The 24,451-nt window shown below is 47.5% G+C and overlaps 1 protein-coding gene across 2 annotated transcripts in view; it reads right to left on the bottom strand.

Annotated features, from left to right (window-relative positions):
• Positions 1–10,008: 10,008 nt before the first annotated feature.
• ZNF275 (zinc finger protein 275) overlaps positions 10,009–24,451 on the bottom strand; it is an 18,664-nt gene continuing 4,221 nt past the window's right edge. Inside the window, exons 1-4 of one of the 2 annotated variants that reach the window (XM_028482555.2) lie at positions 17,730–17,850; positions 17,160–17,267; positions 16,159–16,247; positions 10,009–15,869 (exon numbers count right to left, since the gene is read on the bottom strand). In XM_028482555.2, the coding sequence (XP_028338356.1) occupies positions 14,713–15,840 (1,128 nt within the window). In that variant the 5' untranslated portion in view covers positions 15,841–15,869; positions 16,159–16,247; positions 17,160–17,267; positions 17,730–17,850 and the 3' untranslated portion in view covers positions 10,009–14,712. Of the gene's footprint in view, positions 15,870–16,158; positions 16,248–17,159; positions 17,268–17,729; positions 17,851–24,451 lie in introns of those variants that run through there. The other variant, XM_024116798.3, reaches the window with a different exon arrangement.

Raw genomic sequence — 24,451 nt, 5'->3', positions numbered from 1 at the left:
CGTCGGCAGGCGGATTCTCAACCACTGCGCCACCAGGGAAGCCCATGGGCCAAAGTTTTGAACAGACACTTTTTTTCACATTATAAGAAAACCGAATGAATCACAAGCATATGAAAGGTACTCAACTTCATTTGTCATTACAGAACTGTGAGTTATCATTACACACCCACCAGATTGGTGGGAACCAAAAAGTCTGACGATTCTAAGAGTTGGCAAACCTGTGGAGCAATGGAAAATTAACTTCATACACTGCTGACGGGAATGTGTGTTGGAAAACAGGCTGGCATTTTGTAAGAAGATTGAAGGCATACTCCTATGAGCCAACATTTCATTGCCAAGTATACAAACTCTGGGGAAACTTATGTACGTTGGCCCCAGGAAATAAGTGTAAGTGGTTGTAATGGGTTCAACAGTAGCCCCCAAGAGATATGCGCACATCCTAACTCCCAGACCCTGTGAATGTGACCTTATTTGGAAAAAGGGTCTTTGCAGGTGTGACGAGGTTAAGGATCTTGAGATAGGATCATCCTGGGTTAGCTGGGTGGGCCCTAAATGCAATGACAAGTGTCCTTGTAAGAGCAAGGCAGAGGGAGATTTGGATAGACAGAAGAGGAGAAGGTCATGTGATCAGGGGCAGAGATTGAGTGATTCTCCCCTACAACCTTCAAAGGGAGCATGGCCCTGCTGACACCTTGATCTTGGACCTCTGGCTTCCAGAACGGTGACACAGTAAATTTCTGTTGTAGTAAACCACCAAGTTTGTGGTACTATGTTAAGACAGTCACAGGAAACTGAGACAATGGTTCATCGTAGCATTTGGGTGCTGAAAACAAATCCAATATCCAGCGAGGACAGAATGGATATATAAGCTATGGTAAAGTTATACAGAGGAGGGACTTCCCTGGTGGAGCAGTGGTTAAGAATCCGCCTGCCAATGCAGGGCACATGGGTTCGATCCCTGGTCTGGGAAGATCCCACACGCCGTGGAGACACTAAGCCCGTGCGCCACAACTACTTAGCTTGCACTCTAGAACCTGTGAGCCACAACTACTGAGCCCGCATGCCACAACTACTGAAGCCCGTGTGCCTAGAGCCCATGCTCCGCAACAAGAGAAGCCATTGCAATGAGAAGCCCGCGCACCGCAACGAAGAGTAGCCCCCGCTCGCCGCAACTAGAGAAAGCCCGCGCGCAGCAGCCAAGACCCAACGCAGCCAAAGATAAAGAAAGAAATAAATAAAAAGTTATACAGAGGAATACCCTACCAAAATATGAGAATAAACTCTATATATACTACAGCATGGGTGAATTTTAAAGACAGTGCTGAGTGAAATAAGCAAGACACAGAAGAATACTTAGATTACAATTCTGTTTATATAAAGTTTTAAGAGAGGAAAACTTAAAGCACATTATTTATGGTTGGATGCATGTTCAGGTGGCAAAACTCTGATGAAAAGCAGGGAAATGGTTACCATAGAACTTAGGGAGGGAGAGGGGGATGATTTCGAGCAGACATGCTGGGGCCAGAGGGTAGGACTCTAAGTTTTTGATCTGGGGATGGTTACAAAAGTATATTCACTTTCTTTTTTTGTCTGCGCCACGCAGCACGTGAGATCTTAGTTCCCCAACCAGGGGTCAGGCCCATGCCCCTGCAGTGGAAGCGCAGAGTCTTAACCTCTGGACCGCCAGGGAAGTCCCTAAAAGCATGTTCACTTTATTTAAAGTTCAGGAAATGCACGTAAAACATATATGATTTACACCCTTCTCTGCATCTGTGTTGTACTTCACAATTTGAAAGGTTAAAACATTACAAAACAGAATTGAAAGGATGACTATTTGCAGATGATATGCCTCTATATCTGGAAAATCCAAGAGAGTCTACTTTAAAATGTTACAAAGAGTTTAGAAGAATGCACTGAGTTGGCTGGGTACAGAATCATTTAGACAAATGACAAACTAGAAGACATAATGAAAGAAAAAACTCCATTTAACAAAAAAGATAAAATATCTAGAAATGAACTTAACAAGAAATATGCAAGACCTGTGAAAAGAAACTTTAAAATGTTCCTCTGGGACATAAAAAAAAAGTCCTGAATGAATGCAAAGGTCTACCACGTTCTCAGGAAGGAAAATTTAACTTCAAAAAGATGCAAAATCTCCCTACATCAACCTATAAATTAAAAATGATCTCAAAAATACGATATAATTTGTTGGAACTTGTCAAGGTGATTCTCATATATTACTATGGAAAACTAAAGGAGTGAAAATAGCCATCAATATTCTTAAAGGAAGACTACTGAGAGGGGTACTAGTCCTAGCAGATATTAAAACATAATAAAGGTACAGTAATTTAAAAAGTATGGTACTGGCGTATGAATAGAATGACAGAATAGAAAAAAAAAAGGAAAGTCTAAAATACACCCGAATAGAAATAAGAATTTAGTATATGATAAAACTGTTATTTCAGTTCAGGGGAAAATGAGTCACTCAATAAATGGTTGGGACACCTAGGTGGCCATCTCGGCAAAATATAAAGTTGAATCCCTACCTCACAACATACAGCAAACTAAATTTCAGATGGATCAGATTTAAAGGTTAAAAAGGCAAAACGATAAAACTACTAGAAGAAACAATGGTACATTTAAAATATAATGTTGGAGGAGGGAACAACATTTAAAGTACAACTTAGACCTCAGAAGCCAAAAAAGAAAAGGGATCCTAATTCAATACATAAAAACAAAGAAGTTTCTTTAATACAAAAATTACCGTTAGCAAAGTCCAAGGAAAGTGCCAAGTAGGGAAAATTATTTGCAACTCCTTTCAGAGACAAGGGGACTAGCTTTCCCATTATGTAAATAGTACCTACAAAATAGTAAGAAAAATGCCAACAACTCAGTAGAAAAGTGGGCAAAAGCTATGAATACAGCTCACATGAAAGAAATACAAATGACTTCTGAATAATCAGTTTGGCAGCAGTAGAAAATTTTGCCTGGCAAATCATTAGAGCTCATATGAGAGCTTTTCACAAGTTCTATCTTCCCAGCGATTAGCGATTAACAAATGTAATATTTTTAAAACTCCTGATCCCAAGAGCAATACAAACTATAAAATTCTTTGGACTAACATGTATTAAAATGTGTAAGACAGATGTGAAGGAAAATATAAAAACTCATAATGGGACATAAAAGCAGGCCTGAATAAATAGTGAGATATACCATGTCCTTGGACAGAAGACTCAACTTTTAAAGATGTTAGATCCCTTGAAATTAATCTATAACTTCAATGCAACCCCAATAAAAATCCCAAGAGGATTTTAACAGAAACTGATGAGCTGATTCTTAAATTCATTCTGAAGAGAAATGCACAAGATTGGCCTATAAGTTTAAAAGAAAGAACTTATTAGCTATCAAAACATACTATGATGCTATAGTAATTGAAACAGTACAGTACTGATGCAAGAATCAGCATACTAATTGATGGAACAACAGGAATTCCAGAAACACACCCCGGAAAACTTGGCAGTTTAGTATCCATCCATCCATCCATGCATTGAATCCATTCTTTCATTCAGTTGACAAACAGTGATTGTCCATGATGTGTCAGAGATTCCTGAATGATTAAAAAAATATAAATACAAAAACCAGAACTAGAAAAAGTAAAACCATAAAAACAGATTTATAAAAAGAAAACTAGAGTATATCTTTCTAGTCCTTGGATAAAGATGTTATTAAGCAAATATGCAGACACCACAAAAGGAAAACTCGATAACATTTGACGGCATAAGGATAAAAAATACAACTTCTGCATCACAATAAATGTACTATAAGCTAAGTTAAAAATAAATAACTGTGGAAGAAAGCATACGCAACATGTATAACTGATGAAGGGCTAATGTCAAGCAGATAAGAAGAGCTACAGGTCAAAAGGAAAAAAGACAAAGACTATGAACAAGCAGTTCGCTGAAGCGTCAATGTGAATGGCCCATAAATATTTGAAAAGATGTTCAACCTGACTATATTAGTAATCAGGAAAATGCCAATTATAGCAAGGAGATATCATTTTCCCATCAGTGTCGGCAGGGGTGGGGCGACTATATACTCGTATATACTCTTTTATTTATTTATCTATTTTTGGCTGTGTTGGGTCTTCGTTTCTGTGCGAGGGCTTTCCCTAGTTGCGGCAAGCGGGGGCCACTCTTCATGGCGGTGCGCGGGCCTTTAACTGTTGCGGCCTCTCGTTACGGGGCGCAGGCTCCAGACGCGCAGGCTCAGTACTTGTGGCTCACGGGCCCAGCCGCTCCGCGGCACGTGGGATCTTCCCGGACCAGGGCTCGAACTCGCGTCCCCTGCATTGGCAGGCAGACTCTCAGCCACTGCGCCACCGGGGAAGCCCTCTCATATACTCTTGATACAGGCTCTTTTGGAGGGAAGTTTGACAGTATCTATTTTTTTTAAATGCCCATATCCTTTGAACCCAGCAAATGCCACTTCTGAGTATCTGTGGAGGAGACTGTTCATTGTCCCCACCCGAGGCTGTCTTTCCTGGGTGCTGGGCAGCTCAGCTAGACTGTTTCCCAGTCTCCTATGGGGTAGGTGTGGTGGCCCCTTCACTTCACTGGTGCCCGAGCGCGGGTGTGCCATTGTGGGAGCTGACCCCGCAGTCAAGGCAGTGTCCTTGAGCCGAGCTCCTGGGCATGGCCCCTGGACCACTGCTCAGCCACTAGCTGTCGGTTAGTGGTCCATGATGAGGCTAGTACAGACGTCAGGAAGAAGTGTTATGAAGCTTTTATAGCAATTCAACATCGCCATGACGTCTTTATTGCATTTGACCAAAGTCTTGGTCTGCAGTGGATTGTGTGTGTGTGGGGGGGGCATATAAACTGGTGTGGAGGAGGGAGAATAAACAAGATGCAAGAACCTGGGGTCCCCGAGTGACTGTATGGGGCAGAGCTGCCACATCAACCTGGACCGCTCAGCTCAGACTTCTGTGGGCGAGGAATAATCTCCAATCTTCCGTGAACCACCACATTATTGGTGGACTCTTTGCTGAGGCCGTCTAGTGCCACCCTACCTGACTCAGCGTCCGTCCTGTCCTGTGTGATGGGGCAGGGCTGCCCATGCGGCGTTGTTTCCAAAACCCTGCAGGACACCTGAATGTGCACCAAGGAGCAGAAACAGGGAACAAACCATGCTGTTATCTGTGCTGTGGAAGACGGAGCTGTAGTTAGAACCTCTAGCCCAGGCATGCCTAATTATCTGAAGAGAGTAAGCTGCAGAATAATCATATGGTGTGAGAAACTCTCCCATGTATATGTATCTATATGCATGTAAATGTGCAGAAAATGTCAGGAAGAATCCTCTGGGGGGGATTAGGAGGGGCCTAGAGAGTGGCTGAAAGGGCCTCTATTTTATCCCTATTTGTTGAATATTTAAAAATGAGCTTATATCCATGTTTTGCTTGTGTAATTAAAATAAATTTAAAAGAATATAGAATACAGAATTTATACATTTTAAAATAATAATGCAGTACAGAATAATAATGTCATTCAGTGGTTCGGTGTACCAGCACAGCATTCACCGCACTGAGTAAAAGAACTTTAAGAATGGAATTTAGTACTCAGTTGTTTGATTCCATTTGGGTCATGAATATTTTCAGAAAAGGTCCTACGGGGAATTCTCATTTTGTAAGATTTTCCAGAAGGAAAATCTCCAAAGCTGTATACAACTCTGTCTTTGATAAATCATCTCTGATCCTGAAATAATAAAGAACTGAAGGTACGAAGAAAAGAATCAAGTTTTAGAGAAAAACGAGGCTCTCAAAACAGTAGGGATGGCGGTTGATGTGGGGGGGGGGGGATAGTTAAAGGGTGTAGCGTTTCTTTTCGAGCCGACAAAATGTACTAAAACTAACTGGTGATGGTTTTGAACATCACCATATTGGACACTTCAAATGGGTGAATTGTATCATATGTGAGTTGTATCTCAATAAAGCTGTTAAAGAAAATAAACAGAAGGCTAGCAAAACAAAACAAAACAAAACAAAACAAAACAGTTTGGTCTCAACTAAACAAACGTCAAAGCAGACTTTACAAAATGCTTAAACTGCTAAAAAAATTGAAAGGAAATCTTGTCACAAGAACTGCTATAGATGCCGACGGTTCTCAGTCACTAAAGACAATGGGTTTTTGAGATTTGACCAAACTGTTAATCCTAGGTTCTGTTGACTTAAAAAATGCGCAACGTGAGAGCTGCGAGTTAAGTTTTATTTGGGGCAAAATGAGGGCTGCAGCCTGGGAGACGGCGTTTCAGATAACTCTGAGAAACTGCTCCAAGGAGGCGAGGGGAGGAGCCAGGATATAGAGGAGTTTTGTAATGAAGAGCAGGTAATTGGGAACATCAAAAAAATTATTGTTAAATAAAGAAAACCAGATATCCCAAGGTAAGGAATTTAGCGCTTTCCTGTGTATGGGAAGATGCCAGAGTGCGGGCTCACTGAAATCATTCCTTTGATACGCACCTCAGCTCTCTGGGGCCAGGGTCCTGTGCTTTCTCAGGGCTCCCCTCGGGAGTGGGAGTGGCTGCAGTCTGACGGCTGCTAGACGGCAGGTTTTCTTTTCATAGGCGCCCTTGCAGTTCCTAGGCTGGTCCCTGGAAGGAGACCGCCAGACCCCCCCACTGTGACATCCTTTGTTTCTTGATATTCCATTATCATTAACTATTCCATTTCTCAGTACAAACTTCCTTGTGGGAAACATACTACTGAAACCTTTCGTCGGAGGACGAAACCGTGTAACAAAATTGCAATAACAGTTACATCTGGAGAAAATTTCAGAGTTATTGAATCTCAGAAGTTCATTCTCTGATAACGAGATCTGGGATCTGGCCTTGGCCATCTTCCGTGCCAGCTTGGTGCTGTGAGGCTTCGAGAGGTTCCGGGTCCGTAGTGCGCAGGCCCGACAATTCAGCACCTCCCATTCAGCTTCCCGGAGTGCAGGCGTCTCCTGGTCTGCGGGGTGGCGCTTCTGAGTCAAGGCTGAGGCTGCATCCGTTCCCATCCTCCGGGCACGTGCCACTCACCTGTCATCCCCAACCAGACCTCGAAGTGGCTGTCCTGGAACACACAGAGGCCTGGCACGAAGCTGAGTCTGGCCAGGCTTCCTGCTCGCTGACGTGCCTGGGCCCCAGACAGGAAGGTCTTTGTGATGTAAAATCAACAGGACCTGAGGATGGAGGGAGGGTGATTCATTTGCTAATATTAGGCGCGTGTGTTTGGCTCCGTAGTTTTTTTTTTTAAATTTTTAACCCAAGTGTAACCGGTATCCACGAAACGGCACAAATCCTAGGAGCCCAGCTTTGTGAACTTAGGTCCCACTTGTGGTAACATTTTGGTTATGGGTCTGTCTTGCTCCAGTGCTCTGTCCCCGGGGGCAGGGGTTACGTCATCCTCTTTTGGACTTGGAAAACAGAAGGTCCTCAATAAATGCTTGTTGAATGAAGGTCAGAAAAGGGGTGAGGGGTGAGAGAGTACAGGGTTTTTTCCAAGCTGTCTTGCCTGAAGAAATTTGGGGGCCATATTTTCATTATATATTTTAAAATATTTTAATTAAAGCAGTAGTATGTGCTCAGTGGGAAAAAGGCCAAGCAGTTCACCAAAGTATAAGTCAAACTCATAAATGCACGAATCCAAGAGAAGCCCAAGTCCCCTCACCTCCATTAACGGTCGGCAGGGCAGCCTTGCCCACGAGTTTCTCTCTTCTCCTTCCTTCCTCCTCTCATCACCAGTGTGATAGTTTCAGTCCAGTCCTGCTGGACCACCTCAGACTCACATCAACGGTGCACTTCAATGTGAGGCTAGTGGCAGCCCGGCGGTCAGTCTTCTGAATGAAATGCATTTTAGCCCAGTGTTCCGATGATGACCTGGGCCAGCAGGGCTGGCACCCAGCAGGTGCTCAGCATCCCTTGGAGGAGCTGGTGAGGGTGGACCTCGATACAGCTCTGGAAGCTTCAGCCTAGTGGGCTAGGAGACTATTGGGAGTATTCTGCATTTTAGCGGAAGTGTATCCCCTTTCTACTTACATGCTGGCTATGGACTGCGTGTCTGTGTCCCCCCCGCCCCCCCACACCTCCCAACTCACACATTGAAATCCGAACCCTCAATGTGACGGGATTAATAGGTGAGGCCTTTACAGGGCTTTTAGGTCATGAGGATGGAGCCCCATGAATGGAATTAGTGCCCTTATAAAAGAGACCGCAGAAAGCTCCCCCACCCTTTCCACCACAGGAGGACACGGCTGAATGACAGCCATCTATGAAGCAGGAAGCAGGTCCTCACTGGATGCTAGCTCTGCCAGCACCCTGATCTTGGACTCCCCATTCTCCAGAACTGTGAGCAATAAACGTCTGTTGTTTAAAAGCTACCTAGTTTATGGTATTTTTGTTACAGCAGCCTGAACGGACTAGGACAGTGCCAGTGGCCCCTCCCAGGTGGTCTGTGAGCTGGGCAGAAGTGGGCTGGGGCAGAGGGCCGCGGGTGGGAGCCTCCTTAGCAATGAGGGAGGCTCAGACGCTGGCCCATGAGGTGGGGGGGTCTGGGGACTGTGAGACTGTGAACTCTCAGGTAAGCAAAAGACTTCTGGGGGCCCTCAGAGGAGGGTGGTGTTGAGAGAAGCTCCAGGGCTCCAGAAGGCAGGGGCACTAGAAGAGGGGCAGAAATGAGCATTCTCCATCTGCCCCCTGCTGGAGGTCCACAAGGCCCCAAGAGAAAAGCCCCAGGCTGTCCCCCGCTCCCCTGGGCCCATTATTAGCTCTTCAAGTGGACCTGTGGCCTTGACTTTTACACAGGGAAGTTTGCCAGAACAGAGCTTGCACATGTTTTAAGGAAAAATCGGTGAAACTCTCGGTAGCAAGCACATCATGAAACCAGCAAAGCAAATGAATGGTTCTTTCCAAACAACTGGCTTGCAAGCAGAGATGGCTGGGCTGCGGGTGGGGCAGGGTGGTGTCACGCCACCTGCTTAGAAGCTGCATTTGGGTAGAAGAAGAATTGACCGCGTGATGAGGATGGGACCATGGGGGAAAGATGACATAGGCCTTGCCTGGGCACCTCCGGGGAGACTGGGTTGGTGGGTGGAGTCGTGCGCCTTTCCAAAATGTGGCTTCTTCTTGTTGGAGCGCATCCTGGCCCAGAAGGGCCCCACCCAAGCCCCTCCTGGAGCCCACTTTACACTTGGCCCTCCAGGATGGGGCGGCTGACTCCATGGCCGATCTGTTTGTTTGCATCTGGGAGGGTCAGGAAGCCAGCAGCCTGTCCTCGTCACCTGCCTTTTCTGAGGCTATGGACACTAGAGAGAAGGCCAGCCACTGGCCACCAAGAAGACTGACCTCCCCACTCCCACGCAGCCCAGAGAGGCTGGCCAATTCTCAAGTCCCAGAAGCCACCTCTGTCACCCCGTTCCTGATTCCTAGGGGAGAAGCTCAGGGTCAAGCCGGAATTCAGACCCAGGGGAGGGCCCCAGCTGGAGTGGAGGGGGGCAACTGGCTGAATGACAGGCCCCTTCTGCCAAGGGACAGCTTAAACTTCCAGGAAAACCAGCCCTCTCTCTCAGGGCACCTCCTTTCCCCTCTAGGCATCCAGCAGGCAGTTGCGGAGGGGCGGGGTGGCGGGGGGGGGGGGGGGGGGGCGCGCGGGCGGGGGGGGGGAAGTGGGGGGAACACTGGGAGGGCAGAGGATCAAAAGGGAGCGTGGCCAGATTTCCCCTGCCCACTTGGACCCCCAGGAACCTGTTGAGGTCCTGGGCCTGATCCTCTGTTCACTGAGGCCCCCTCCAGCCCTGCAGGTCCTGAGGGAGTGGGAGGGCGGGAAGGGGGAGCAAAAGTAAAGGTCGGACCTCCAGGACCCACAGTCCTGAGGGGTGGCTGGGGGAGGGGAGGAGTTCCTACACCCAGTGGCGCGCGCGGAACTCCAGAGCGTGGAGAAAAGAGGAAGGGAAGAACTGATAAACCAAGCTTTGATGAAATAAGTCAAGGAAGACCAATGCCATTGAACATATATTTATTGAAATCTACTCGATGCAAGGCACTGTGCTAGATCTGGAAGGGGAATCAGACACGAAGGGTCACCCCTGTCTTCTAAGAGCTCACAGTCTAATGGGTGAGGGAGGGCGGGGAGGGAGAAGCTCTAGTGCAAAGCTGATTATAGTAAGTGCCATAAAACAGACAAGTTAAGGAGACTGGGGAGGAGTGAGAAAATAGTGCCAACAACCAAAATACAAACTGGGGCAGGACATAGCTGTTCTCAGATCTGCAAGTAATGCTGAAGGCCATTTTTGTTTAAAGAGACCATTTCTACTTTTGAAAATAAACACCCAACTGATGCAATGAGAACTGCACAACGTTAAGTATACTAGTCATACAGAAGTGATCAATTCCCCAATCTGACGGATTTGCTACAAGTAGCGAGACACTTCCAAAATAAAGAACAGGGTGGGCGGTGACTTAAAGTCATTTCCTGGGGCAAACACGGGGTCAGTACAGGAACGGTGCCCAGACAGAAAAGCAGTGGTCAAACTCACTGAGACTAGGAGGCATAGATTTGCACCCACCCTAGCAAACAGAGTACAGTACCACATTTAAAACGGGTAAGTTTACGACGGTCAGGTGGGCCTTGGGCCAGGAACGAGGGCCAGGTGGGACATGAGGAAAGCGAGCCGTGTGATTCTTCTCAAGAAGCAGCCAAACGGGACGATGCAATTGCTCTTGACAGACTGCAAAAAGCAGAGACCCACTCAAGCTGGCTTAGGTCAAGGGAGTCTATGGCAGGGACACAAGTGGACCAGTGAGGGCAGTTGCCAGAGATCCCAGAAGGTAACCCAGTCAGGCCTCCCGTGCGGTGCTGGGGTTGAGGCTGCTCTGGGGGTGCCCAGCCGGAGCCCACAGATCTTCAAGCCGGTGCTGCCCGTGGGGACAACTCCTCTAAATCCCAGGTGGCTCCCTCTTTCTTCCAGCACCAACTAGAAACTTCTCTCTCAGTTTCTTTGTTTGTACTTCACAGTTGGAGGACCCGAAAGGTCTGGTCCATGTCTCCCGCGCTGTGGACCGGTTGCTGCCCTTGAGTCAGGTGCTCAGTTCTGGTTGAATTAATGTGGCCTAGACGGGGTGGGGGCCACACGGCGCACAATGGGGCTGGAGCCCCAGGCACGTGGAATGGAATGCAACCCCACGCGAGAGAGACAGACGCCCACCGTAACCGGGTGGGGTAAACAGTTACTTTCTTTTGAAAATGTCAGCAAGTATTCAAAACTTTAATAAAAGCAATGGAGGGTTTCTTTCAGAATATAAGAAAAGGGCCGATTTCGAAGGAGAGCCAGCATTCTATATAACCCACCTGCTCTCCATTTGCCTTGCAAAAGGAATACGTGTGATTAGAAAGAAAAATGAAATGAGGTAGATACACAAATGCATAGACAAGCACACACGACAGCAAGTCTGATCACGTTTTGCATCTGACGTAGCAGTAGACCTAGAGAGTCCAAGGAAATCCACCCCCCAGGGACCAGAGGCAAACACTTGAACTCGGTGCAACTACAGGACACACGTTAAAGCCACAGAGGGAGCACGGACTTCACCTGCAAACAGAGTGACGGAAAAGACGTGTTCACTCTGGCAGACGGTTTGTTCGAGAGAAAATCAGAGAACCAAGAATGGAACAAAGGAAAGGAGGGCATGACGGGATGCCAAGATGCCGTGTCCTGGCTGGGGACAAGTGCAGCGGTGACGGCGACGCTGAGTTCTGAGTGAATACTGCATCTGGATCCTTCATAAAACCCGGGCAAGACACGGCAAGGTACTTCCAGGTTAAGGTGCCAGACCTGCCCCGCCGTGGACGCCAACATTCCTTACCAAATGACAGTTGTAGCAAATAGGTCATAACAGCTTGAAAAGCGAAAACTCATGAGAGAAGGAAGTAGTGATTTCACACACAGATTCACAACTACTGCAAGAACGGAGGCCCCCAGAGCAGAAAGAATCACTATGCAACAAGTGCTGTCAGCTTCTCTCCAGCCCCGGGGGTCAGGATGGAGACGTCACAGAGAGCCACTGGCGTGGCCTGGGGGCCATTCCAGAGTACCTTCCGGCTGAGGTCACAAGGGTCACTGTGGGACCCTGCTTCCCAGCCTCTACCCCAGGCACAGGTGCTGGGAAGTCAACTCTACAGCCCCGGTGAGGCCAGCTTCTATCTGTGGGCCCTGCAGGCCACTGGAGGAGCCAGGTTCCTGGCCAGCCCGTGCTGCTGAAGGTGACAGGCCAGCCCCAGGATGACCAACTTCTACTTTTATGCCACGTGGGCCGTCGTCAGAAGGGCACCGTTGCCCTCCAAACCCTTGTTTTACTGCCCCTCCTGGGCAAGGCTGTTACAAGTCACAGCCCAGGCCTGGGGTGGCCATCAGTGGGGCACGGTTCGTCTCCGAGCCTTTGCTCTGTCGCCCCTCTTAGGTGTGGCTGCAGGAGGTGACGTCCGAACACATGGGTGAATTTCCGCCTAGCTGCCAAAAGCAGAAGCCACCAAACCGACCTCCTTCTAGTCCCAGAATCACTCGCTAGGAGGATGCCATCCATGTGACAGCGTCAGTCGGGTGAGTTTTCTTGTGTTTTAGATGTCTCTTGGATGGATCTGCTGCTCAGGCACTGAATCCACGCTGAGCGTGGCCAAGGCTCCCAGCTGCTGCCGAGACCAAGTTCGGACCACCCCGTTGATCTGGGTGAGGCCCAGCCCTGCCGCTGAAGGTTAGGGCTATACTGAGGAAGAGCCAGAGTGTTCTGGCCAATCCGAGATGGAAATTCCTCTCGAGTGCCTGAGTGGCCAGGTTGGATAGTCAAGTACCGCCCACAGACATGCAGAGTCTGCATCTTGGATGAGGAGTGAGCCTGTGTCTCCGGCCCATTTCCATCCAGCCTGCCCACCTGGAGCATCCACCTTCGGGTGGGGCAGGGTTTTCAGCTCTTCGTTTGTAATTCAAATTCTAGAAGAAAATGTCATCATCTCTAACTACTGAAGCAAAGGAAGTTAAGACTTAACTGACAACAATGACTGTTTGGATACGTAAAAAATCAAAAGCTTGCACAACAAAAATGTAATAAAACTGCTACAAACAGGCAAAGCAATAAAACTGGAAAAGAGATCATCACAATCGATACAGAAAGAACTGCTGTATAAAGTCAATATGTCCAAAGGTAACTTGGTAACTGGTCAAAGGAGATGAACGTACCCTGCATGCAAGAAAACGGAAACAGTATTTTAAGTCATCACGTGAGAGAAAGAAGATGAGACTAGGAGTCAGGAGGCCTGGGTCCATCCTCAGTTTGGGTACTAATGAGTCATAGAACAACAGCGATAACCATGGTGATGACGGCAGATGACTTCACTGAGTGCGTACCTCCGTGCCAGGCGCGGCATCGCAGACTTTGCGATAACCTTAGGAGGTAGTCCTGTGACCATCCCCATTTTACAGAGGTGGAAACGGAGGACTGGAGAAGTACCATCTAGGCCCCCCATGAGAGGCTAGCGTTCCCGAAAAGGAGGCGTCACCTTACGCTTGAGTCCTCGCGACGTCCCTGTTATTACGGGGACGCTCTCTCAACTACCTGATTTTGAACAAAACAGTGCTGCTTGAGGACAAGACCCATCGGCCTGAAACAAACCCCAGTCGACGCTAGTTTTGGATAGGCCTGGGAGTCACCAGATTGAATTGGTTTAAGAAAAAAGGACACAAAAGAAATTTAACTCAGATTTAGTACTTCTTCTTAAGAGTATGACCTCACAATGACAAGTCTTCGATGCTTTAAAAGAGCCTTTTAAAGGTCATTTAAAAAAAGGAAAACCTTAAGTGCTTGCATGGTACAGCTACAGAGTAAATTAAAAAACGACAACAATCATTCTAATGTTACATGAACCTGTCCTTATGGCTTGGGAGGCGATTTCTAGTGAGAGCCTTGTGCAGGGACTGTCACAGTGCTATGTGGCACATAGCTCGGATGGATGGAAGTCACTGGATGTGTGCTTTGACAATGATGACTCCAAAGGGCCTCTGAGGTTGGTGAAGACGGTGAGGTTAGAAATGCATACGGGGAATTAGGATAAAATGATCTCATGGAGTGGAATCTTTTCTAAATTAATATATTATTCTATATAATATGTGATTTAGAATATGTATGTAGAACTAAATTAATAAATTAAATATTATAAGACATTTGACTATTCTATTTACAGCCCTAAAAATTTATAAATTCAAGTAGGCCAAAGAAGTTTGGGGCTATCGATCTTCTGTTGGGGAAAGTCGGGATCACATTCTGTGGACACCATCATTGAACAGCTCTGGGTCTCAGTTTCCTTGAAGGGGGAGCTTGCAGGAGAGGACCAAGCATCCCGAGCTCCACCCCCACGTGCGGGTTTCTCTTCTCCCGTTCTCCAGTTCAAGGCCTGTGCATTTAAATACCTTGAAGGTACTCGATTCCAGACGAACCAGCCGAAACTCAATCAAAATGGGAGAAGCTGCTCCCGACAGGCGAGATGGGAAACACAAACACTTATAAATTGCTGGTGGCAGTATAAATCGGTTTCAACCTTTCTGAAGAGAAAATATATAAGCGCTACAAAACTGTTCATCTCCTTTGACTCTGCCCTCCCGCTCCGGGGCCCCGCGGGGCCGCGGGCCTTCCCTACTCGCGGTGGGTGGGCTGATGCTTCTGTAGCGCCGACCGCCTCCTGAACACGCGGCCACACTCGCTGCACTCGCAGCGTCTTGCTCCGCTGTGGGTCCTCCGATGGCGACTCAGGCCGGAGCTCCGGCGGAAGGCCTTCCCGCAATGGTCGCACTCGTAGGGTTTCAGTCCGCTGTGGATGCGCCGGTGTTTGATGAGGTCGGAGGGCCCGCGGAAGGCCTTGCCGCAGTCGCCACACGCGTACGGCCGCTCCCCGGTGTGGATGCGCTGGTGCTCCAGGAGGCTGGAGCTCTGGCGGAAGGCCTTCCCGCACTGGCTGCACTCGTACGGCTTCTCGCCCGTGTGGATCCGCCGATGCTTGGTGAGCTCCGAGCTCCTCCGGAAGAGCTTGCCGCAGTGCGGGCAGCCGTAGGGCTTGGCCCCGCTGTGGATGCGCTGGTGCTCGGCCAGGCCGTTGACCCCTCGGAAGGACTTGCCGCAGTCGTCGCAGTCGAAGGGCAGGTGGCCGGTGTGCATCCGCTGGTGCTGGAGAAAGTCCTGGCGATCCAGGAAATCCCTGCTACACGTCTTGCAGGCAAAGGGCTTCTCCGAAGCGTGCAGCTTCTGGTGGCGGAAGAGGTGGGTGTGGACTTTGAAGGAGCGCCCGCATTCCTCGCAGTCAAAGGGCTTCTCCCGGCTGTGGACGCGCAGATGCTGACTGAGGCCCGCGTTCTTCTTGAACCTCTTCCCACATTCTTCACACTCGAAGGGCTTCGCCTCCCTCTCCAGCTGCTCTGTCTTCTCCACGGCCTCGTCAAGGGCCCGGCTGGGGCCCGGCCGGGGCTCTGCCGCCACGTGGCTCTGCCGGTGCTCGTTGAACTCAGACACCCCCCGAAAGACCTGCCCGCAATCGCCGCACTCCCAGCCCTTTGCCTCACTGTGAATTCGCTGGTGCTGCACGAGGAGGACCTTAAGCCGAAAGGCAGCCCCACACTCTTTACATGCAAAATGATGTTCTACAGGGAGATTCTGGGGGCTCCCTCCCCTCCCCTCGGAGTCCCCGTTCTGTTTGACCTCAGGGCTGCGCTCACTGGCCGTCGGGGGGCTCGTGGACGCCATCTCCTGCGACTGGGCGTCTTCACCCATCCCCGGCGGTTGGGTCACCCAGATGCTTTCTGAAATGAAAACCACAAGACACTGCACTCTGCCGAGGAGGGAGGAAGGAAGGAGCTTACTCTCCTTTGTCAACAATCGCTTTCCTCCTCAGACGGCTGCCCAGCATCGGGCCTGGAGGCCACCGGGGCAGGATGGCGGTTCCCCACCCAGCTGGAAACAAGCGCGGGAGATGGAGGGGGCATAAGGGCCTGACTGCTGGATGCTCCCTGTCAAGGTGACTGAGGGGCAGGCACACCACTCCCACCCCAACGATGCCCTGACATTTCTTCAGCTTTCTTTTTTACTCACCTGAATGCTCAGCTCAGTCCACGTGAGGGGACGGGTCTGACCTGCACCAGGTGAGAGACCAAGTCAGGATTCAAAACAGGAACTCCTGCCTGCGGAAAAGGAAACAAGCTATGGCAGCGTCCAGAGATGACATCGGGATGGGGTAGGAATGGTTCAGGGCCTCCGAAGGGGAGAGCCTTTCAATCCCCAAAGACTGGGTTGGCTGTTCCCTTAGGCAAGCCATGCATCCATTTAAAATGCCTTTCCCAACAGTCGGCTCCTGCCAGGGGCTGCAGATGAAGCAAGCTGTGGGCCCATCTGGGTGGAGCGCCAGTTTGTCTTCCCGAGGAGCTGATCCTCCCTTTCCCCCATCCGCCCTCCTCAAGGTCTGCACATTGAACTTGGGGTTCTTCCATAACTGTCAAAGCTGACCCCGGGCAGTCTCTCCTCCGAAGAAGCCTCCCCACCTCACCACGTGCAGGCCCTGATGGTGCAAAGGAGCTTGCTACGTCAACCCCTCCCAACGGTAAACTACAGTAAAGTTGCCATGAAATTTATATAATTTGTGGGTTAAGAAAGTGTTCAATTAGGTGGCATAGGAAGGGTGGGAGGGAGGGGGACGCACGAGGGAAGAGATATGGGGATACATGTATGTATTGGTATAACTGATTCACTCCGTTATAAAGCAGAAACTAACACACCATCGTAAAGCAATTATACTCCAATAAAGATGTTAAAAAAAGTATTTAATTATAGTGGCTAGTTTGTTCTAATTTCTTTCCCAATGAAAGACTGAGGGGGCTTCTTTCCATGCCATTAGGAGTCGGGAGGGACACCTGCTACTTTGAGATGTCGGGTGTAGCAGACCCTCTGTATTTCCTCACGGCCCATTCCCGGGGAGCGTAAGCCCCTGGAAGGTGAGCTTGTGTAACACTATGCCAGGTGCCCCTTATCCTACTCCCAGCTTCGTAGGACCACGAAGCTGGTGGCAAAGCTTGTGGAAGGGCTGGGGGCATCCTTACCCACAGAGGTCACATTCCTTCAATATGCCGGTGTCCTCTGCTCAGGATCCAGCCTCAGCCACTCCCTTTGAGGGGGTACTGTGCCACGTCACCAAATGTCACCGGATCCTGAAAGAATTCCCAGGGATAACCTATCCTTCCATCCACTCTAGAACGAGGCAAGGGCAGTGCCACTAACCCCAGGGATGAGAGGTGGGAGCCTGAAGTGAGCGGGCATTGCGAACATGGAAACACAACTACAAGCCTCAAGAAGTGCTAGAAAGAGAACCTGACCACGTGCCAAGAGACCTGGGCCGTGGCCCTGGCTCCCACTGTCCTCCCAAGGGACTTCAGTTCAATCACTTTCTTGGATTGAAACGCAGCTCCCCCAACAGTACGATGGGAATTACAAGCCCAGCAGGCAACCATTCCTTGGCAGACTCCGGGGAGAGAAGCAGAGAGAGGGAGGGAAGGCAGCAGCTGGGGTTCGGGCCCTGTTGTGTGGCATGCTGGGGCAAGAGGCAGAGTCCAAGGCCAGAATCAGGGAGCAGTGACAGGTTCCCAAGCCAGACTGAAGGAAGCACAGCTCACCTGGGCCTCCAGCACCCCAAGGGGGCCTGCCAGGACTTGGTTTCCCAGGAATCCATCTTGGGGAAGGGCAAGACCCTGTGGGGCAGGCAGAGCTAAAGAAAGTGAAAAGAGCCGTGAGTAACGGCAGCCCTGCCTCTGGGTCCCGTGGGATGAGACTGGTGATTTCCTTTTCCCCTGTTTTACATTTTCTTGAGTCTTCTCTTGCACAGAGGGCTGAATGACAAGCCAGAGCACGGATATGCCTAACAAAATGTATCCCAAACAGTGGGGAAAGTGGGCTGGCAGAGAATTGATACAGGCAGGCCAGAGGGAACCCAGACAAGACAAATGAATGTTAGCCCAGGCACAGGCAGGAGAAGACAAACTCAGACCAAGAGCCAGTGGCAGGGAGACTGGCTCTCAGAGACAGGTCGGCCACAGGCCTCCTAGCAGTAGGCCTTGTAGAGTTCAATGCTAACACTGCACAGGAAGGAAGCATCCCCAAAAGAACATCAGAAGAAATAACTAGGAAGTGAGAGATCCTTCCCAACTTTGTAGGGGCAACAAAAAAACCAGACTGGGCTACTGGAGGGAAGAGACATAACAGAGCAGGAGCCAGGGCTTCCTGACTAGCAGAGTAAGGCCCTCTAAAGGCCACACTCCACCCCACCGAAACAATTCACCAGGTGACAGCTTGCAGACAAGAATGTTTCTGTGATATATATGACAAAATGAAAAGTTGAACAAAATACCTGGAAAAAGACACCTCCAAACCAAAAAAAAAAAATGATCTTCAAAGACTAAGTTGCTAAAGAAAGGATCTGAACCACATGTGTAAGTTGCCTTTGTCTTTCGGATCCCACCACAGGTGTGCGTGCATCACAGGCCTCCCACTTCAGTGAGTTCACAGAAACAGGAACACAGTTTCTATTCTGATGTCAGGTCAATTCGGTTCACAGTTATATGAAAAGGAAGCATTTTCACACTAGCTCAAGGAGTACGGAACCCAGATACTCCAGAAATACTTTGACGTAAAATTAGATGTTATATTAAAAGGGTTAGACAGAGACGTCCACTTCTGGCCATGATGGAGTAACAAGGAACAGATTTAATATCGTGCCATAAATAAGTAGAAAACTGGACAAAATAGATGTGAAACAACAGTGTTTAGATATTGGACAGCAGGCAGCACAGGATCACGATCCTTGAGAGAAGAGAAACAAATGAGGTGAGCTTTATCAGTGTCCCAGATCTCTTCCTGGAGGCAATTTCCAGATTGAGAGTATAGGGAAGGGGGACCCAAACAGAGCTTGGTGGCTTGATTATCAACACAGACCAGCGTTCAGGGAAGCTGAGGCAGAGCAGAGTTCCAGAAAGGAGGGAGCTATACAGAAAAAAAGAGCTCCAAAAAATCTGTACAAGGCTCCCCTTTAGTCTTTCTTAACTACTAAGCCATGCATGCATAGAGTGAAACTCCCAAAGACTAGGAAAAGAATGACCAGGAAGCTGTAAGTTGAACAATTCCTAGGACACACAGAGGTAGGGAGAAGTTCAGGGTCTAACCAACCAGAGCAGGGAGTCCTCAGTGATCACGTGGGGTATTCAGTAGAGAATCAGAGGGGCCATACCTTAGTAGTAGGACTGATCTATCCCTGGAGCCACAGCTACCCTGGATCTGCTCTAGAAAAACTTGAAATTAGGCCTTGAAAGGATGAAACTATTCCACAAATAACCACCTCCCAAAACAAAGTCCAACAATTTTCACAGTGAAACAACAAAATCCAGACACTCAACAACATAATCTCTACAATGTTCAACATCCAATAAAAAATTAAGTAAATGCCAAGAAGCAGGAAAATGTGACTCATGGAAAGGAAAATAATGTCAATAGAAACACTCAGAAATGATCACTGACAGAACTCACAGACAAGGATAACAGCTAGTTTAACAATGTATAACTATTTAAAGAAAAACAGGAACATAATGAAAGAAATGGATGATATAAACAAGAACCAAATGGGACTTATTGAGGTGAAAACTGTAATATTTAAAATGAAAATTTCACTGGATGTGATTAACAGCAGATTAGACACAGCCCTTTCCCCCCACAAAAATTAGAAAATTTGAAGACATAGCAATAGAAATTATCCCAAATTTAGATCAGAAAGAAAAACATGTTTAAGAAACAGAGTCTCAGTGACTTGAGGATAACAGAAAGTGGTCTAACACATATGTAACTGGAATCTGAGAAGATGAGGAAAAGGAGGAGGGGGATAAAAGTATAATTGAAGAAATAATGGTTAAAATGTATTGTTTTCTAAATCTGATGAAACCTAGATCCAAGAAGCCCAATTACCCCCTAGCAAGTCTAAACAAACAAACAAAAAACAAAACGAAAAAAAAACCCCAACAACCCCACACATGTACACTAAGACACATCATAATCCTATTGCTGAAAACTAGTGATAAAGAGAAAATCTTAAAGCAGCCAGAGGAAAAAAAAGATGTTGTATACAGAGGAGCAAAGATAAGAATAGCTGCTAACTTCTTATCAGAAAATGTGCAAGCCGGAAAACAACTGAATGACATTTTTAAAGTGCTAAAGGAAAAAACAAACAAACATGTCAACCGAGACTTCTATATTCAGGGAAAGTACCCTTCAAAAATAAAGGCAAAATAAAAACTTTTTTAGACAGAGAAAAGCTGAAAGAATCTGTCACCAGCAGACCTGTACTACAAGATATATTAAAGAAAGTTCTTCAGGTGAAGGGAAATGATACCAGATGGAAACTTGGATCACAAAGGAACGAAGAACATCAGGAATGTAAATATGTGCAGAAATATAAACACTTTTACCTCTCTCATTTTTAAATCTTTAAGAGATAACTGAACATTTAAAGCAAAAATAATAAGGTAGTGCAGGGTTTATAACATATGTGGAAATAAAATGTACGACTGTGTGCTTTACAAAGCCCTCCAAGACTCTGATGCATGGAGATAGTTAGTGGAGATAAAATACAGTTCTAAAAAATAATCCAAAAGAAGAAAGGTAAAAAAAAACAAAGGAAAAAGAACATATGGGGCAAATGGAAAGAAATAGCAAGAGGCAAATTTAAACACAACCATATGGATAGTTAAATTAAATATAAACGGACTAAACACACCAGTTAATAGGCAGAGATCATCAGATTGTATTTTTTTTTTTAAAAAATGAGACTCAACTATATGCTGTCAACAAGAAACTTTAAATACGAAGAGTTTATATGTAAAGACAGAGATAGGTTAAAAGTAAAAGGATGGAAAACAATATACTATTACCAACAGGAAGGGTCTCAATAATCCCAACATCATAAAAACATGAGGGAGACCTTTCTGAAGAATCCTAGAACTCAGAGCAGGAAGAAAACTGGAGAGCTTAAGTATAAAATCAATTGGTGGTGAGAGACAAGAAAAGAAACAGAAAAAATTTAAAAAGTAAATGAAAATGAAAAAAAAAAATCAACAGGTGGCCAATGTAGAATGACACACAGCAGATTACAAAAATTTGAATCCTCCTTCAAAGAAGATTATAGACAGACAGTAACTGTTTATTAAAAAATCCAAAGAGTGTATGGGAAGGGGAGAGAATGGTATATATTTGTGTTTTAGGAGAAGAAAGGAATAAACTGAGAGTGACTCACAGTGAATGAGCACATCGAGACTGCAACGTGCACCACCCTGGGGTAGAGTCCAGGTCTAGAAAGGTCTTCTGCTTTCTGTCTCCGTAATGAATTTTTAGTAACCAAACTGCATTTCTTTGGTAATCAGAAAGGAACAACAATTTTAAAAGATTTCGGTTGACTTTGGATAAGAAAGATGCTCAGCATGCGAGAGGACAGGGCTAATGCCAAGGAGACAACAGGGAACTGCCCCTGAAGCTGGGCAACATCCCGAGGTGTCCACACAGGCAAGGCAGGCACAGCGGAGCAGGGCCGGAAGGAATATGTGGGCAGTCCTCGAAAGCTCAGAGGCAGGTCCATGGGGCTGTCACTTCCTGGGATCACCCCCCAAGCTATCAGAACCATGACAGGTGTGAGGAGAAGGCCTCCTTTGGCCCCAGTGTCCACGGAAACTCAATTTCCATCTTGAAGCAGCTGCCAGCACAGGTGCTCCCCAGTGTGTGAGGGAAGCCCCAGGTGCCCAGCAGCCAAGCCCTCTGTAGCCCACTGTCACCTGGGCAGGGCACCCTGGGAGCAGTTGGATTCTTCCTGGTGTACATGTGATGTCTGGTTTGACTTTGGCTTCCAATACAAAATGAACCGGTCATAGATTACTTATACAATTCATTCTAAAAAATTCACTTCCAATTGACATTGAGGTTTTGTGGCCGAGTGGAATGGAGAGGAGACCATCTCACCTTCACCTCCTGAGGAAGATGGTCTGTTACAAGCCTCCTCTCACCACCCTCAGGCCAGGGACCTAGGGCCTCAACCCCCTCCAAGGCCCTGGCTGAGCCCACCAGACCCGTATCCTGCACCCCACGTCTCAGTCATTCCTTCCAGACCCTCGGCCTTCATCCTGTCATAAACACGCCAAGGCAATACCCCTGAGGGCCTCTGAACCTGCCTCAGGTGGCTCCTTCGAAGAATTCGGGCCTCACTCAAGTGTCACCTCCTCCAAATGACTTCACTCTCCAGCCCCATCACGGTTTACTTACAACACTTTTCACTACCTAAAACGTATCCTCCGAAATTGCTTGTTTTTACCTGATTGTCCCTGGGGGGAAATGTCACCTCGGACAGGACAGGGACCTTCTCTTTCTTGGTCACCCCCGAATCCCCAGCATCTGCAGCAGCTCCTAACCCTCAGTGGGCATGTGAGAAACTGGGGGGAGGGGTGCGTTAAATGCATCAAACTTCCATTAACAGAGCACCTACTATGCGCTCGGCACTATGCTTCTCCCTTCACATAATGTAACGATCGCCACCTAGAGTCATTCCCGCCTCCATTTTACAGAGAAGGAAGACACGGGTCTGAGAGGCGAGCTAACGTGCCTGAGGTCTAGCTCCCAAGATTTGAGACATCTCAAACCACACCAGAAAAGAGAGAAGTAATATGCCACCAGGTAATATCTAACACCAGGCCTTATCCAAAGGCCAGGCAGCCACTGAGTGTCCTTGAAGCCTAATGGTGCGTATGGGTTTAGGGGACTGGCTTTAAATCCTCCCATGAACATGCCATCACAGACCCTCTCCCTGCGCAACAGATACACACGTCATTCTCCCTCTCACTCACAGTTTTTCCAAGCAGGTCCTCCTAAAGTGTTCCCATTTAATTGAGCGGCTCCCACCAAAGTGTTTTCACTTAATTGGCATGCTTAACTGTTGAAGTCCTGGAGCCACAACCCCCAAGTGAATTGTTAATTATCCTTTAATGCCTGTGTAGCAACAGGACTGGCCCTTCCTGTGCCAGGCTCGCCCAGGGGACTTAACCCAAGCGCACTTCAGATCACTAGCCACAGTGACAGAACCCATGGACACACGGAGACCATTTCGAAGGTGCTCATAAAAATGGGAGGGGAAAAAGTGAGCCCTGCTTTCACAAAAGGGAGCTAAACTCTGCACAATGAACAAGGTATATCGGGTAAACGCTTTATGAGACGCAAAGAAGGATCATTAAAAAAGATAACACACGTTAATCCCACTCTGCAGTTAAACATAAAATCATCACCGATCCTGAAAGCAACCTGATAATTCAGAAGCCAGAATGCCCAACTGCTCCACTTTAAAATGGTGGAACTCATCTGGAAAAGAAACTGCACGCTGTGACAAAAGTGACACATACAGGTGTCTACTGCCTTCCACAAGTGGACCTTGGGAGATCAAGGTCAAAGCAATTCCAGGCACAGTATGAAAACCATTGTAGTGCACCCGATGGATACAGAGGGTGATCCTATCTTGAATGTGAGGCACTGTCACTCACCATGGAAAAGCGCGCCCCAAGTCTTGTAAGTGCACTCCCGCACCCAACTGGGAAAAGGAAGTTGGTAGGAAGACTAGGGGAAAACAAATCTCTGCCTCTTAATATAAATATTATCTTCCCTCTTTAAGTGGGATCTGAAGTATATAGTCTAACGACTATATGCTCCCAGAGAGTGAAGGCCCTATCAAGGTTGACTGCGGATTTCACTGTGGACCTAGCCAAGTGCCACAGACACTGCAGCTGCTTCACATCACAGACACATTTCTGAAAAATCATGCTTCCTAAAACATGACAGTTCACGTGAGTGAACAAATGTTCCTGAAATGTGCTTTAGATGACAATGTAAATTTTTTTAACATCTTTATTGGAGTATAATTGCTTTACACTGGTGTGTTCGTTTCTGCTTTATAACAAAGTGAATCAGCTATATATATATATATATCCCCATATCTCTTCCGTCTTGCATCTCCCTCCCTCCCACCCTCCCTATCCCACCCCTCTAGCTTGTCACAAAGCACCCGAGCTGATCTCCCTGTGCCAGCTGATCTCCCTGTGCCATGCGGCTGCTTCCCCCTAGCTATCCACCCTACGTTTGGTAGTGTATATATGTCCATGCCACTCTCTCACTTCGTCCCAGCTTGCCCTTCCCCCTCCCCGTATCCTCAAGTCCGTGCTCTAGTAGGTCTGTGTCTTTATTCCCGTCTTGCCCCTAGGTTCTTCATGACCATTTTTTTTTTTTAGATTCCATATATATGTGTTAGCATACGGTATTTGTTTTTCTC

The sequence above is a fragment of the Physeter macrocephalus genome, chromosome 21 (assembly GCF_002837175.3).
Source record: "Physeter macrocephalus isolate SW-GA chromosome 21, ASM283717v5, whole genome shotgun sequence".
Taxonomy (NCBI): domain Eukaryota; kingdom Metazoa; phylum Chordata; class Mammalia; order Artiodactyla; family Physeteridae; genus Physeter; species Physeter macrocephalus.
The sequence above is the reverse complement of the archived record's forward strand: the minus strand, read 5'-3'. Positions and strand labels throughout refer to the sequence as shown.